At 51.5% G+C, this 17196-nt stretch overlaps 1 protein-coding gene across 1 annotated transcript; it reads left to right on the top strand.

Annotated features, from left to right (window-relative positions):
- The first annotated feature begins 5323 nt into the window (after window positions 1-5323).
- LOC124656055 lies at window positions 5324-6926 on the top strand. The gene has a single exon (XM_047194866.1). It carries the CDS (start codon window positions 5324-5326, stop codon window positions 6725-6727), a length of 1404 nt encoding a protein of 467 aa, XP_047050822.1. The 3' UTR covers window positions 6728-6926.
- Window positions 6927-17196: the final 10270 nt, after the last annotated feature.

Raw genomic sequence — 17196 nt, 5'->3', positions numbered from 1 at the left:
TCGGACAAGACGTACATGCATAGCAACTCACATGATATTCAACAAAGAGTAGTTGATGGCGTCCCCGAAACATGGTTATCGCACAACAAGCAACTTAATAAGAGATAAAGTGCATAAGTACATATTCAATACCACAATAGTTTTTTAAGCTATTTGTCCCATGAGCTATATATTGCAAAGGTGAATGATGGAATTTTAAAGGTAGCACTCAAGCAATTTACTTTGGAATGGCGGATAAATACCATGTAGTAGGTAGGTATGGTGGACACAAATGGCATAGTGGTTGGCTCAAGGATTTTGGATGCATGAGAAGTATTCCCTCTCGATACAAGGTTTAGGCTAGCAAGGTTATTTGAAACAAACACAAGGATGAACGGTACAGACAAAACTCACATAAAAGACATATTGTAAACATTATAAGACTCCACACCGTCTTCCTTGTTGTTCAAAACTCAATACTAGATGTTATCTAGACTCTAGAGAAACCAAATATGCAAACCAAATTAGCAAGCTCTAAGTGTTTCTTCATTAATGGGTGCAAAGTATATGATGCAAGAGCTTAAACATGAGCACAACAATTGCCAAGTATCAAATTATCCAAGACATTTTAGAGTTACTACATGTAGTATTTTCCAATTCCAACCATATAACAATTTAACGAAGAAGAAACTTCGCCATGAATACTATGAGTAGAGCCTAAGGACATACTTGTCCATATGCTACAGCGGAGCGTGTCTCTCTCCCACAAGGTGAATGCTAGGATCCATTTTATTCAAACAAAACAAAAACAAAAACAAACCGACGCTCCAAGCAAAGTGCATAAGATGTGACGGAATAAAAATATAGTTTCGGGGGAGGAACCTGATAATGTTGTCGATGAAGAAGGGGATGCCTTGGGCATCCCCAAGCTTAGACGCTTGAGTCTTCTTAGAATATGCAGGGGTGAACCACCGGGGCATCCCCAAGCTTAGAGCTTTCACTCTCCTTGATCATATTGCATCATACTCCTCTCTTGATCCTTGAAAACTTCCTCCACACCAAACTCGAAACAACTCATTAGAGGGTTAGTGCACAATAAAAATTAACATGTTCAGAGGTGACACAATCATTGTTAACACTTCTGGACATTGCATAAAGCTACTGGACATTAATGGATCAAAGAAATTCATCCAACATAGCAAAAGAGGCAATGCGAAATAAAAGGCAGAATCTGTCAAAACAGAACAGTCCGTAAAGATGGATTTTATTAGGGCACCAGACTTGCTCAAATGAAAATGCCCAAATTGAATGAAAGTTGCGTACATATCTGAGGATCACTCACGTAAATTGGCTTAATTTTCTGAGTTACCTACAGAGAATTAGACCCAGATTCATGACAGCAAAGAAATCTGTTTCTGCGCAGTAATCCAAATCTAGTATTTACTTTACTATCAAAGACTTTACTTGGCACAACAAAACATAAAACTAATATAAGGAGAGTTTGCTACAGTAGTAAACAACTTCCAAGACTCAAATATAAAACAAAAATACTGTAGTAAAAACATGGGTTGTCTCCCATAAGCGCTTTTCTTTAACGCCTTTCAGCTAGGCGCAGAAAGTGTATATCAAGTATTATCAAGAGATGAAGCATCAACATCATAAGCTCCCCCATCTGTAGTGGTACTAAGGGCTTTGTCAATTTTAGGCCTATAATAATATTTCTTTAGTTTAGGCACTTTAGAGACATACATAAACTTTTGTTCCTTTCCCACATAAGCTTTCTCTCTAAACTGTAAAGATGAAAAGGTTGAACCCAAGGTTCCCATAGCTTTTTCAAGTTTGCCAATCCTATTAATTTGATTATCATGGTCAACACAAGTTCCTAGGACACTAATTCTTTCATCAATTCCTCCTAAGGATTTATCAAGTTTATCAGTTTTATCAAGTAACATCTCCAACTTAGTTTCAACACTAAAAAATTTCTCTATGGTTTCCAATTTTTTCATAACATCCTCAAGGGAGGTTTCAATTTTAATTTCATTAACAGGTGGTGTTCCAAATAAACTCTCAATAATGCAACTAGCTTCTAAAGCGGGAGCACCTAGGAAGTTACCTCCCGCGAGACAATCAAGAACATATCTATTCCAGCTAGAGATACCAACATAAAAATTCTCGAGTAGGATAGTGGTGGAGTGTTTCTTAGTGCACCTATTATGGGCATCACTAATTCTATACCAAGCATCTTTTAAACATTCTCCCCCTTGTTGCTTAAACGAACGAACTTCAACTTCAGGATTACTCATTTTAACGATAGTAAATAAAACAAACTAGATAAAGTAAATGCAAGTAAACTAATTTTTTTGTGTTTTTGATATAGCAAACAAGACAGTAAATAAAGTAAAACTAGCAACTAATTTTTTTGTGTTTTGATATAAGTGCAGCAAACAAAGTAGTAAATAAAATAAAGCAAGACAAAAACAAAGTAAAGAGGTTGGGAAGTGGAGACTCCCCTTGCAGCGTGTCTTGATCTCCCCGGCAACGGTGCCAGCAAATATGCTTGATGGCGTGTATTTCACACGTTCGTTGGGAACCCCAAGAGGAAGGTATGATGCGCACAGCAGCAAGTTTTCCCTCAGAAAGAAACCAAGGTTTATCGAACCAGGAGGAGCCAAGAAGCACGTTGAAGGTTGATGGCGGCGGGATGTAGTGCGGCGCAACACCAGAGATTCCGGCGCCAACGTGGAACTCGCACAACACAACCAAAGTACTTTGCCCCAACGAAACAGATGAGGTTGTCAATCTCACCGGCTTGCTGTAACAAAGGATTAACCGTATTGTGTGGAAGATGATTGTTTGCAGAGAAAACGGTAAAACAAGTATTGCGAGCAGATTTGTATTTCGAGTATTAAAGAATGGACCGGGGTCCACGAGTTCACTAGAGGTGTCTCTCCCATAAGATAAAAACATGTTGGGTGAACAAATTACAGTCGGGCAATTGACAAATAGAGAGGGCATAACAATGCACATACATGTCATGATAAGTACGAGTGAGATTTAATTGGGCATTACGACAAAGTACATAGACCGCCATCCAATCGCATCTATGCCTAAAAAGTCCACCTTCAGGTTATCATCCGAACCCCTTCCAGTATTAAGTTGCAAAGCAACAGACAATTGCATTAAGTATGTTGCGTAATGTAATCGACAACTACATCCTTAGACATAGCATCAATGTTTTATCCCTAGTGGCAACAGCACAGCACAACCTTAGAACTTTCACGTCACTTGTCCCGAGTGTCAATGCGAGGCATGAACCCACTATCGAGCATAAATACTCCCTCTTGGAGTTAAGAGCAAAAACTTGGCCGGAGCCTCTACTAATAACGGAGAGCATGCAAGATCATAAACAACACATATGTAATAACTTGATAATTAACATAACATGGTATTCTCTATCCATCGGATCCCGACAAACACAACATAGAGCATTACGGATAGATGATCTTGATCATGTTAGGCAGCTCACAAGATCCAACAATGAAGCACAATGAGGAGAAGACAACCATCTAGCTATTGCTATGGACCCATAGTCCAGGGGTGAACTACTCACTCATCACTCCGGAGGCGACCATGGCGGTGAAGAGTCCTCCGGGAGATGAATCCCCTCTCCGGCAGGGTGCCGAAGGAGATCTCCAGAATCCCCCGAGATGGGATTGGCGGCGGCAGCGTCTCAGTAAGGTTTTCCGTATCGTGGTTTTTCGCCTCAGGGGTTTCGCGACGGAGGCTTTAAGTAGGCGGAAGGGCAACGTGGGGGGCCACACGAGGGCCCCACACCACAGGTCGGCGCGGCCAAGACCTTGGCCGCGCCGCCCTATGGTGGCGGCCCCTCGTGGCCCCACTTCGACTCCTCTTCGGTCTTCCGGAAGCTTCGTGCCAAAATAGGACCCTGAGTCTTGATTTCGTCCAATTCCGAGAATATTTCGTTACTAGGATTTCGAAACCAAAACAGCGAGAAAACAACGAAGCGGCTCTTCGGCATCTTGTTAATAGGTTAGTTCCAGAAAATGCACGAATATGACATAAAGTGTGCATAAAACATGTAGGTATCATCAATAATATGGCATGGAACATAAGAAATTATCGATACGTCGGAGACGTATCAAGCGGCGAGCCGACGTAGACGGAGTCGGTGAAGCGCGGGCAGAGCCGCGTGAAGAGGCCGCAAACGGCGACGAAGAATGGCTAGCCGTCATACACGGAGGCAGCGGACAAAGACCAAGTACCGAAGGGAGGCCCAAAGATAAGACGGGATCAGCGGAAGAAGACATCGGATAACAACAGCCGACGACAGTATATTTTTTCTTTTTTTTTCTTTTTTTTCTTTTTTTCTTTTTGTTTTTAGATCAAGTCAACTGCAGGAGAGAAACCGGAGCTGAAGCAGGCGGCGAGCGGACGAAGAAGAGAAACCAGATCTATCGATCGGAGCAGGGACCAGAGAAATCGGATCGGGGCAGGGAGAGAGCAGGGGCAAGAGAAATCGGATCGGGGCAGGGAGCACGCCACGCGCGGCAGCCACGCGCGGGAGCAGGACGCGGGCGCGGAAAGCACGCGCGGCGACTGGCGGATCGACGCGGCTGGCAGAGAGCGGGGCCACGCGCGGCGGCTGGTAGAGAGCACGGAGCGGCGGCTGGCGGATCGACGCGGCCGCGGAAAGCACGCGCGAGATCGACCACGCGCGGGATCGGGCCGGGAGATCGGAGGAGCACGGCCACGCGCGGATCGGCGCCAGCACGGGACGGGCGGCGAAGAAGATCAGAGAAGAGGCTGAACACGTACTAGACTAGAGGACCAATTTTGCTCTCATACCATTTTAGGGCAATATGCGTGTTGTATTACAAGGGGGCCAAAGGCCACAATATATAGTACATGTACAGGTGCACATATGCAGAAAGCTCCATAACATAGGAAGAAACTATAATATACAGATATATACATCTAACAAACTAACCACATATATTTGCATATACCCAACGCGACCAAGCTCGAAGACGAGGGGCATGACATATTGACACGCTACTAGAGTCGTAGTTCTGCAAAGGGTATGGACACTGGTTTTTTCTCAAAGCATTATTGCGGTATACAAGCTAAACGGACACTTGGATACTCAGTTGGGCTGAAAGGAAGCAGCGTCTTAATGGACTTTAAGCCTGCGTACACTCTATGCGACTATGCAACTACACAACTCTTATGGACTTTGGGCCCTGCGTACACTCTCTATACACGCAAGACACGAGGCCTTTCAAGTTAGGGATCCAGAAGCTCTCTCACTCGAGCAGAAACAACAATGGCCAGTGAACTGCTGGCGGCGCCGCCGCCGAAATCTTCGTCGGATCTGTCCACGACCACCACTGCCACTACCACCACTACCGCCGCCAACGGCACCACCACCACCGCAACCATCACTACCGTCTCCGCCAACGGTACCACCACCACCACAACCACCACTACCGTCTCCACCACAACCACAACCACCCCCAACGCCATCACCGCCCCCGCCACCTCCACCGCTACCACCATATCCTCCCTCAGTGACGACGACCTTCTCGAGATCTTCCTCCGCCTGCCGGACCTACCGGCCCTCGTCCGCGCCGCGCTCACCTGCCGCTCATGGCTCGGCGCCGTCCGCTTCTCCCCTGCCTTCCGCCGCTTGTTCCGTGCTCTCCACCAGGCGCCCCTCATCGGCCTCTTCCTCGAATTAAACGGCTCCACCAGCCCCTTCTTCGTCCCCCTGCGCCTCTCCGATTACGATGTTGCCGCCGCCCTTCGCCGCGGCGACTTCTTCCTCACTTCCCTCCCACACTCGATCTCGGGTTGGAGTGTCGCCGACTGCCGCGACGGTTACATCCTCCTATGGAACAAGATGGATAACAATCATCTATCCCTCGCTACCCTGAACCCCATGACCTGGGCCGTGGACATCCTTCCGTCGCCCCGCGGTATCGCAGCTGAGAGCCGCCGCAATTTCTGTGTAGCTGGTTTCCACCTGCAGTCCTCCGATGAGAACCCCTGCTTCTTTCGGGTAATCTGCGTCTGCAACTATCAGCGGAGGGTTCGTGCTGTCATCTTCTCGTCGGAGAAGCGGGATTGGGTCATCCATCCCTGGGTGGATATCGGTGGAAACAATAGCCTGAAGTTCAAGGTTGGTTCACTGGTGGATGGTTCCATTTACTGGCCTTGCCACGGCGAAAGACGTATGATTAGGATCAACATCGACACCATGGATATCACCTCCGTAGATCTACCTGGGCAAGTGGAGGTGGATGGGTACAATTTCCAGGCTGGGGACACTAAGGATGGTGAGCTTTGCATTGTCTATGAATCTAGTTTTTTCCTCCATGTTTGGATCCGTAGTATGGATAGTGATGGAACTGAGATATGGGCGCCACAGAACATACACAATTTGAGTCCAGAAATCGATTGGACAACTCAGGGGATCACTCAGGACTTGGATGGCTTTATCAAAATTATGCAAGTTAGGTCTGGATACGTGCACTTTTCGTTGACGTGCATGACCCCCGCTGGCACACAACACTGCTGGTTCTTCTCTCTTTCCTTGGAGACCTTGAAGCTTGACTTACTGATTGAGGGAAAATATAATGACTATGCCTATCCGTATGTAATGGCCTGGCCTCCTTCTTTGGTTGCTGATGATGGAAGCATTGGGCATGATGCTGAAGGTTCTCACTGAATCGGATCTCCAGCTGCATGCCATTTGCATACGAGGAGATGAATGAAAAATTGTCGGTATGACTTAACCATGATCGGGTACTTTGTTGATGCAAAAGAATGTCTGGCTGGCATTGAAAACTGGAAGACCATTCCTTGCATCTTATGTGCTGCTTATTCCCATGTAAACTGTGTGTTGCTTTGAAACTGTTGGTACAACGCTGGAGTTAATGAATTATGGGAGAATGGATTTCAACTCCTGTGTACTTTCTGTCAAATGCTGGTATGTTGCATTAGATGTTAGGGCATCTCCAACCGCGCGACCCAAACGGACGTCCCTTTCGGGTCGTTTGGGTCGTCGCGCGGACACGCGGATGTCACCCGGACACCCACACACGTCCGGCTACATTTTTAATCCCCAACGCACATACGACCCAAACTGAAAAGTAGACCAAACAGAGGCAGAGGCCGGGCAACGGCGTGGGCGCGGCGCGGCGCGGCCGGCGACGGCGTGGGCGTGGCGCGGCCGGCGACGGCGTGGGCGTGGCGCGGCTAGGCGAGGCCGGCGAGGGCAGGGCGTGCGTGGCGAGCCCGGCGACGGCGCGACCATGGCGAGCGAGCCCCGCGCGGCCGGGACCTCCGCCATCCGCTCCTCCTCGCCACGGGCGGCGCCCCGTTCTCCGCGGGCGCGGCCCCGTTCCTCGCCGCCGACCTCCCTGTCACGGCGGCTGGGCGGCCTCCTCGGCGCGGCCTGGCCCCTGCAGAGGCGGCCCGAGGTGCGGCGCGGCCCGGCCCCTGCGCGGCGAGCTCCGCCCACGCCGTCCGTCGCCCAAGCTCGACGCGGGCACGGCCCCGTCCGCCGCTGCGGGCGGCGCCGCTGCTCCTTGTTGAGGTCGTTGACGAAGAAGTAGTCTAGGCGCAGCTGATCCCCCTGTTGTCGGCGCTGATTCGTGCTAATTCGTGCGTGCATGTCCGGCTCGCTGCCGCCTACGCGCGCGGCTGCTGGCTGCTAGAGCTTGGTGCTTTGCTTGCGGCGGGGACGTTGTCCGGTACAGCTCGGCCACGGCACGGCTCAACAACGGCGGCGTGGAGGCGCGGGGCGGTGTGGCTCGCGACGCGCCCGGCGTGCGGGTGCTCGCGCGGCCGGCGCCGGCGTGCGGCCACGGCACGGCTCAGCCAAAGCGTAGTGAAGGCGCGCGGCGGCGTGGCTCGCGGCGCGCTCGGCGTGCGGGTGCTAGCGCGGCCGGCGCCCGCGGTGGCTCGCGACGGCCCGTGCTCGCGCGGCCGGCGCCCGCGGCGGCGTGGAGGCGCGTGGCGGCCGGTGCTCGCGGCGGCGTGGAGGCGCGTGGCGGCCTGGCTCGGCGCGGCGCGGGCGGCGATGCGGCCTGCCTCAACGCGGGCGGCGGCACGGCCAGGCTCGATGTGCTCCGTTTTGGCCGCGGCGACCTCCGGCATGAACGAAAAAAAAGGGGTTGTGTTTAGCGGGGAGCCTCCACGCGAGCTCGACGGCGGTGGTTGGCCGGCGAACCCTATTCCGGTGGGGAGCGAAGCCAACATCCATGGCGAGAAAAAGAAAGAGAAGAACAGAGGAGAGAGAAGGCTGTGTGAGTTTGGATGGATTAACTAGTGTGGCTGCCATGTGGGGTTTGGGAGGACACGCGCGGACGACCAGAGACGTCCGCACGCGTCCGGCTCGCCCCAAATTGCTCCCAAATTTGGTCCGGCTTTGGGTCGTGGCGGACCGCGTGGGCTGTCCGTTTTGCATTTGGATCCGCGCGTTGGGTCATGTTTTTACCCAAACGGACGCGCGGGCTGTCCGTTTTGCGTTTTGCGTCCCCGCGTTGGAGATGCCCTTAGGCCCCTATTCACCAATTTGTGCCTACTGCTTGTGTTTGTGTCTGTCATATATTGAGAAACTAACCAGTACTGCTAGCTCTGGAAAAGTGATCATGATAAATTTTGAACATAGTGAACTTTCTAACATGCATTTATGATTCTAACCTGAATACCCTTATACATATTACCTTCTGACAAGCAAGAACTTTGAATTGTCCCTGTTGGTAGCAATTTTTTTTCTCCATTTTACTGCATGATCTCTTCATTTTTGAGGACACATTTTTGAGAAAGTTTCTGCTGCGCAAGCTCTTAACTTTTTAGGATCCCTTTTTTTCAAGCTTTTTTTTGTTGCATGTCAGCATGTGCAACTATAGTAATATAAAATGACTTTTAAGTGCTTAACTATTTTTTTACATGTTTCCCACCTAACTTTTATAATGGCTAGTGATGACTTGGTATAGTTGTATTTCAGTTCACAATGTTAATTAGGCAGTCGGTACCTTGGTTGACTAGACATGAAAGAGTTTTGCAAGTACTTAGAGCCAGCTCATGCTCTTGCAGTCTTGCACCTCATATGCGAAGCGCTGCGAATTTGCAATTTCACACCTGCCAGCTCCCCTAGAATTAAGGCATCTCCAGCGGCGTGACGTCGACCGTTTGCCTCCGCCGGACCGAAAAATACGTCTGGCACCACCTCTATCGGGGCAACGCATAGTGATCGGGCCGTCCGCGACGCCGCAAGCTTGGCCCAAATATGCGCTAGGTTTGCGTCTTTGCGGACGCAGCGGTCGTCCGTCCGGTCCTCGCACGGGCCCGCCTGGTAGGGGCACAACTGCTTCGTCTTCCGCGGCATTACTTACGGACGGCGCGCTGCAGCCTTTCCAGGGCCGCGTTAATGGCGAGCCTCGGCTTCCGCGAGCGTGCGCAGCTTGGCGGCGTTGCAGTGACAGGACATTGAAGGTGAGATGGCGTCCGACGGTCCGAGCCTCTTAAAGGGACGCTACCGGCGCCCATTTCTCCGACCACACCATTGCCAGAGCCCACACTATCCACCTGACCGACGCCATGGGAAAGAAATGTTGGCCGTTCCGCATGACCAAGAACAACCACGAGGCTAGCGGCTCGCGGTCCGGCAAGAAGACACGGGTCGGCCGGTACGTCCGCGTCGAGCTCGCGCGGCAGCTGTCAGAGGAAAACCGGCATGTACCATGGCCGGACGCGAGACCAAGAACGACCACGAGGACGCGAACGAGGACGTGGTCATGGCAGACTACGACCACGACGGGCAGGCCGGCGTGGGATCCGGAGACCTAGCCGCCGGACATTACCGAGGAGGAGGCCATTGCCATGGCACTGGCCAACATCGAGCAGGACGAGATCAACGAGCTCGCTTTGTGGGATGGGCTCGCAATCCAGCTCTGCGAGTCCGCGCTCACGCAGGGGAGGCCGGCGACTCCTCCGGCCACGCCGACGCGTTCCAACGACCGCGCTCCGGCGGCTGCTCCGGCCTGGGATCCCTGACCACATCCTACTGCGCATGCGACGGTACCTCCACCGCTGGCGTACGAGCTTCCATGGCCGACGCCGGAGTTCATTGACCTCGTCAGCGACGACGAGCACTAGGCTGCATCTACTTTTATCACGCCTTTATGGCCTTTGTATGTTTTTTATTAATGTAAATTATGACTTCATGAATGGAAAAAAAATGCGTCGTGCTGTTGGAGCCACCCCCGACGCAAACGGATAAGCGGCGCGTCCGTTTGAGCGTTCGAAATGCGTCGCGTCACTGGAGATTGCCCTAACCCCTTTCTGCTGTTTCCATGATTTGGACATTCTTTGACCAACTGTGTCGTTCCATTTAGGGCATGCCCAATGCACTGCTCTGGAGGTGCTTCTTCACACCTTTAGTTAGATTCGGGTGGTCCAAAGTAGGTTCGGATGAGGAGGTAGCCTCCTCTTCAAGAAGTGGGATCTTCAGTCCTAAAAACATGCTTTTTGGAGAGAGAAAGAGATACATAGTGTCATATTTATGGGGTCCCTTCTCTCTTTTTTCTGATTAAAGTTGTAGCTTCCATTGGAGAGTTAAAATTCACCATGTTGCTTCTTACAACTTTTTTACATGTAGCAGCTAGTTGTGTATGCCACCATTGCTCATGCCCTTAACTGGTGAAGCTCACAAGTGCAGTAGATCGTACTATAGGCCGTGGGAGGGGAACATCCCGGACGTCATCGCAACGTCAATCCGTGAGTCTGGGGCTCCCGTGGTGGACCACACGGGTTTTTTTTTTTTTTTTTGAGAGAGACCACACGGGTGACTGTGCTGGCCCTAGCGATGCCGTGAAGGACGAGCCTGTCGACCAGGCCCGGCCCGTGCAGGAAGAACGAGCGCGCCGACGCCAACTACCGCTACTTTGACCTCCCGCGGGGACTGAAGAACGAGCCCCTGCCAACCAGGCCCGGCCCGTGCCGACTACCGCTACTTCGACCTCCCGCGGGCACCGCTTGATTTTATTTTCAGTTTACATGCTCAATACCTTGTAATATATAACAAATTTACATGAAATTTAAGTTTTCGTTCAAATTTAACTTTTTTCATAATTTTTTTGGGGAATGCTGCTGGGAACGGACATCCCACCAAACATGTCCCTTAAATGACTGATGCAACGCTTTTTCAAGACGTCGTTTGGGTACATGGTGTCAGGGGATGGCCCATGGTAGGTCAAAACTATGGCAAATATGCCATTAAAAAGTATTTGTATACCGGATTAAAGATTAATCCGGATGCTCAAAGTTGAGTAAGAATTGTGCTAAGTTGGTACAAATCGGTATACTAGAAGGGGTATGTCGGAGTACGGTAAACGAAGGAGTTTGAGATCAAAGGCAAAGATACCGGAGCTCTAAGGTAAAGATACCGGAGAACCGGCATAGGCTCGACTGTAGCATGTCGGCATTCCAGTCAAAGATTCCATCAAGGACCAAAGGACATGATGAGCGAAGCACTTCAGCTTTAATCGAAGCCCTGACGCCAAAGGAGTTGCTGACGTTAAAGAAGCCGGAGGAGGTCGTCAGCCCCTAATTAAAGGCAGAACCGGCGTCACTGGGGGCCAAAGAAGCTTTATAAAGTAGCTTAGGTCATCAAAGATGCCATTAGGATTTCTTCCGTGTAAGCCACCTCTCCCCTATATAAGGAGAGGAGGGGCACCTCTGCGCGGGACAGACGGAGATTAGACGATCAACACTAGGATAGAGGTTCTCACCTTGTAGTCCGTACATCTTCAACCTCTGGCCGTAGGCCAAGTTCATCAATACAATCTTTTTTTTTTTTTTGAACACGGAGCGCCCCGAAGGGCGTAGAAGCTTCATTCATTCCAAGCGGTGGGTGTACAAAATATTACAAAGGACCTCATGAAATAGAAAAATAACACATAGGTCCCTGGTAAATGCAGAAAAGACCTCACAAGGAAAAGGAAGAATGCAATCAGGCCCTTCTCTATCCCCACCGATGAGCAAGAGACCAGAGAGCCGCCGCCAGACTCCGAGGCGGGGACGACACCACTTGCTTCGAAGTCGACGAAGAATGCGACCTCCAATCTCTGAAAGGGCCTCCGATGGAGGTTGAAACGTCGCCAGAAGTCACTGGCATGGATAACGGCAAGCAAAATCGCCGCCGATGTGCTGCTCGAGGAGATTTCTTCTGAAGAACTCCGATACCACTTCCGCACCCCACCCACCCTGCAAAATCCCTTGTCTGTCACCGCCTTGGTGCTTGGAACAAGGGGGAGAAGCAGAGGAGTCCAGGTAGAAGAAGCAGCAAGGCCGGCTACGCATCGCGAGGTAGATATTGACCCGCCATCGGACCCGGAGCACCTGCCACGGACTCGGGGAGGCGAGCGTAGATGATGGCGACGCCGGCGAAGCCGGTAGATGAGCTTATTGAGGAAGCCATCCCCGGATCGTCTTCTTCCTTCGACCGTCCTCCATGGACGAGCACCGGGAAGGAGAAAATCCACGATGCGGGTGCTGCTCACGAGGCACCCACATCGGATGACGGGGAAGAAGGAAGAGGCCTTATTGGCGGAGATGCCACGCCACCTCCTCGCCGCCTGCCGCCGCTCCTGCCACCGGAGAAGAACAGCCGCGAGGAAGAAAGCGAGGATGGACCGGATCTGGCCAAGGGGATCCGATCTCCTACCCGCAGACTCCACAAGGGTAAACAGCAAAGATCTACATCCTAGACTACTAATTACAAGCAGCCAGGCGCCTCTCCATCCTCCTCTCCGGCCGGTAGCGCCGACGGAGAAGATTCCGGGTCGGGCCGGCGATGGAGGTGAGGAGCGGCGGACTCTCAACTAGCCTAACTACTGTAGCGACCTGGGAGGAGAAAAGGGGGTAAATGTAAATTCCATCAATACAATCTTGAGTTCAATCTCACTCTCTCTCTTAACCTTCCCCTCACCCGGATCCTCAAGCGTACATCCGGCCCCAACTTAAGCCTACCCATGGCATCTGTTGTTACACCACGACGACAGTTGGCGCCCACCATGGGGCCAGCAGCTACGCTTGTTGGAGTTCATATCCGGGCGGGTCTTCTCACCGTCGCCGGCGGCGCGTGGTGTCCGGCCTCGTCCGGCGCCTCGGCTCCGCTGGATTTCGTCAACGACAACGTCGGCCGCGCCGCCAACGGCGGCCGCTTCCCAAGAACGGCCGCATCATCGAGATCGGCCAGCACCGCGTCTACCTCGGCACCGTGCCGGAGCCACGGTACCCATCGGCCGGTGCTGGTGGCGCCAGATCCTCCAAGATCTGCAGCTGCTCGCGGGACGCGCGCCGACCGCGCCGCCGGAAGCGTCGAGGTCATGATGGCCGGCGCAGCTGATGCGGGCCAAGGAGACGCAGAAGAGGGCGTTGTGCAAACCAAGTCCGGCCGCACGGCAAAGCCTCCCACCGAGCGTGACGAGTTCACCGCCGGCACCTCCAATGTGCCACCGGCGGCAACACCGCTCCAAGCTGCCATGAGCATGCTGGCAACGCCCATCGCGCACAACGCCGATGTCGCGGCTGCACAAGATGAGCTAGAAGCGCAGCGGCAAGCGCTGCTCACCGGTGGAGCAGATGTCCTTCGAGCCCAGCAGGAGCTCAACCTAACCCTCCGTGAGTATAACGCAACGCATGGCTTTGCTTCAGTTAGCGCGAACCCCACTAGAGCAGCAGGAAACCGGCTTATAGGTCGTAACTTAGATCAGGATCTGCGCCGGGAAGTTCTTTCCGGTAAGTCTGTGTCGGCATCTTTGGGACCGGTAGAGAAACCAAAGTATAGCAGTCCGGATAAAACTTTGAAAGCTGCTAGGGCTACAGTAGATGCATGTGATTCACTATCAGGTGATGCTCTGGCAAAACAACAAGCCCGAGTAAAAGAGTTACTTGCAGAGATTGAGGCACAAAATGCTGAGTTGGCCCGGAACACCAAAGCGGCCGTGGCTTCTCAAACAGTGAGTTCGGCAAAGAATGTCGGAAGAAAGTCCCATGGGCAGGCCTCGTCCCCCCATCCGGACAGAAGAAGAGAAAAAGATGCAAATGCACAACAAATGACTGTGTACGATCCGGTTTTGGCCGGAAAACAAAAAGGCGGGCAGTATCATACCGGTAGAAAAATCCAAGGGGCGAGAACACGGTTTCTTGGAAATGGCTATGCCGGAAACGCTTATGCCAGAAAAGGCAAAACCGGGCAAAATTATCGCGCGCCCAGAGCGGCGTATGCCGGTGACGAAATGCCGCCGCCAAGGTACCCAAGGGGGAATGCCGCAATACCCAACCGGTATGATGAAGCCGATTTTGGGTTGGAAAGAACCGGGTACAACCGGAATCCTTTAGGAGAACGTGTTGGAGAAAGATGTTTACCAGAGCGAGATGCTCGGCACAAGCTGGACAGAGTTTACCTGTCCGAGATGATTGAATCTGAGGGTCCACCAGGTCCAAAGTGTTTTGGTCCCCGGATCATGAGGGAAGAACCGCCGGTGCGTAACTTTCAGTTGCCCCGGGACACAAGAACATACGATGGCAGCACCAACTCTGGAAGATTGGCTCGCGGATTACGTTACAGCAGTATATGTCGCTGGTGGTGGAGGAACCGCATCTGGCGGAGGAAACCGGCGCTGGGCGGTGAGGTTCATACCGTCAGTCCTGGTTGGACTGGCACGCATTTGGCTAAACAATTTGCCAGCCGGAAGCATAAATGGGTGGCTTGATTTTGAAGAAGCATTCGTGAGCAACTTCAGCACTACATACCGCAGGCCAAACAGGCCGCAGCAGCTCGCCATGTCCCAGCAGCGCGAGAATGAAACAGATCGGGAATACTTGACCCGGTGGAGCTCAACAAGAAACTCCTGCGAGGGCGTGATAGAAGTACAGGCCATTGCTTGGTTCTGTAATGGGTGCCGGAGAGGCTCACCGTTGTGGCAAAAGTTACAAAGAAACATGCCAACCACTTTGACCGAAATGATCTGGGTGGCAGATAGCTATGCATTGGGAGACCCAATGCAACCGGCAATCACGGGTGATCCATCGCCAAGAAACCCACCGCGCCAAGATAAATACCGGAACAACCATCACAATAAAAGAAGGGAAGATTTTCCGGATAGAAGGTATAGAGTGCAGCATGTTGCCGCAGTGCAAGATAACTCAGGGGCCGGTAGCAGCCAGAGACAGAAAATCGGAAACCAGCCGTGGGCTGATGATACGTCCCAAACGTATCTATAATTTCTTATGGTCCATGCTACTTTTATGATGATACTCACATGTTTTATACACATTATATGTCATTATTATGCATTTTTCGGCACTAACCTATTGACGAGATGCCGAAGAGCTAGTTCTTTGTTTTTCTGCTGTTTTTGGTTTCAGAAATCCTAGTAAGGAAATATTCTCGGAATTGGACGAAATCAACGCCCAGGGGCCTATTTTTCAACGAAGCTTCCAGAAGACCGGAGGACTTACGAAGTGGGGCCACGAGGCGATGCCACACTAGGGCGGCGCGGCCTGGCACTTGGCCGCGCCGGCCTGTTGTGTGGGGCCCTCGTGTGGACCCCTAACCTGCCCTTCCGCCTACTTAAAGTCTTCGTCGCGAAACCCCCAGTACCGAGAGCCACGATACGGAAAACCTTCCAGAGACGCCGCCTCGGCCAATCCCATCTCGGGGGATTCAGGAGATCGCCTCCGGCACCCTGCCGGAGAGGGGAATCATCTCCCGGAGGTCTCTTCATCGCCATGATCGCCTCCGGATCGATGTGTGAGTAGTTCACCCCTGGACTATGGGTCCATAGCGGTAGCTAGATGGTTGTCTTCTCCTCATTGTGCTATCATGTTAGATCTTGTGAGCTGCCTATCATGATCAAGATCATCTATTTGTAATCCTTCATGTTGTGTTTGTTGGGATCCGGTGAATATTGAATACTATGTCAAGTTGATTATCAATCTATCATATATGTTATTTATGTTCTTGCATGCTCTCCGTTGCTAGTAGAGGCTCTGGCCAAGTTGATACTTGTGACTCCGAGAGGGGGTATTTATGCTCGATAGTGGGTTCATGCCTCCATTAAATCCGGGACGATGACGAGAAAGTTCTAAGGTTGTGGATGTCTTGTTGCCACTAGGGATAAAACATCGATGCTTTGTCTAAGGATATTTGTGTTGATTACATTACGCACCATACTTAATGCAATTGTCTGTTGTTTACAACTTAATACTGGAGGGGGTTCGGATGATAACCTGAAAGTGGACTTTTTAGGCATAGATGCATGCTGGATAGTGATACGTCTCCGACGTATCGATAATATCTTATGTTCTATGCCATATTATTGATGATACCTACATGTTTTATGCACACTTTATGTCATATTCGTGCATTTTCTGGAACTAACCTATTAACAAGATGCCGAAGTGCCGGTTCCTGTTTTCTGCTGTTTTTGGTTTCGAAATCCTAGTAACGAAATATTCTCGGAATTGGACGAAACGAAAACCCGGGGGCCTATTTTTCCACGGAGCTTCCGGAAGACCGAAGAACACACGAAGTGGGGCCACGAGGTGGCGACACCATAGGCCGGCGCGGCCCGGGGGGGCCCGCGCCGCCTATGGTGTGGCCCCCTCGTCCGGCCCCCGACTCCGCCCTTCCGCCTACTTAAAGCCTCCGTCGCGAAACCCACGATGCGAAAAACCACGATACGGAAAACCTTGCGAGACGCCGCCGCCGCCGATCCCATCTCGGGGGATTACGGAGATCTCCTCCGGCACCACTGCCGGAGAGGGGATTCATCTCCCGGAGGACTCTACACCGCCATGGTCGCCTCCGGAGTGATGAGTGAGTAGTTCACCCCTGGACTATGGGTCCATAGCGGTAGCTAGATGGTTGTCTTCTCCTCATTGTGCTTCATTGTTGGATCTTGTGAGCTGCCTAACATGATCAAGATCATCTATCTGTAATTCTATATGTTGTGTTTGTCGGGATCCGATGGATAGAGAATACCATGTCATGTTAATTATCAAGTTATTATACATGTGTTGTTTATGATCTTGCATGCTCTCCGTTTCTAGTAGAGGCTCCGGCCAAGTTTTTACTTTTAACTCCAAGAGGGAGTACTTATGCTCGATAGTGGGTTCATG

This window comes from Lolium rigidum, chromosome 5 (genome assembly GCF_022539505.1).
Source record: "Lolium rigidum isolate FL_2022 chromosome 5, APGP_CSIRO_Lrig_0.1, whole genome shotgun sequence".
Taxonomy (NCBI): Eukaryota; Viridiplantae; Streptophyta; class Magnoliopsida; order Poales; family Poaceae; genus Lolium; species Lolium rigidum.
This window is presented reverse-complemented; position numbering and strand designations above follow the sequence as displayed.

What these genes read in the sequence shown, in the direction of transcription:
- LOC124656055 (XM_047194866.1), top strand. Translation starts at nt 5,324, where the DNA reads ATGGCCAGTGAACTGCTGGCGGCGCCGCCGCCGAAATCTTCGTCGGAT.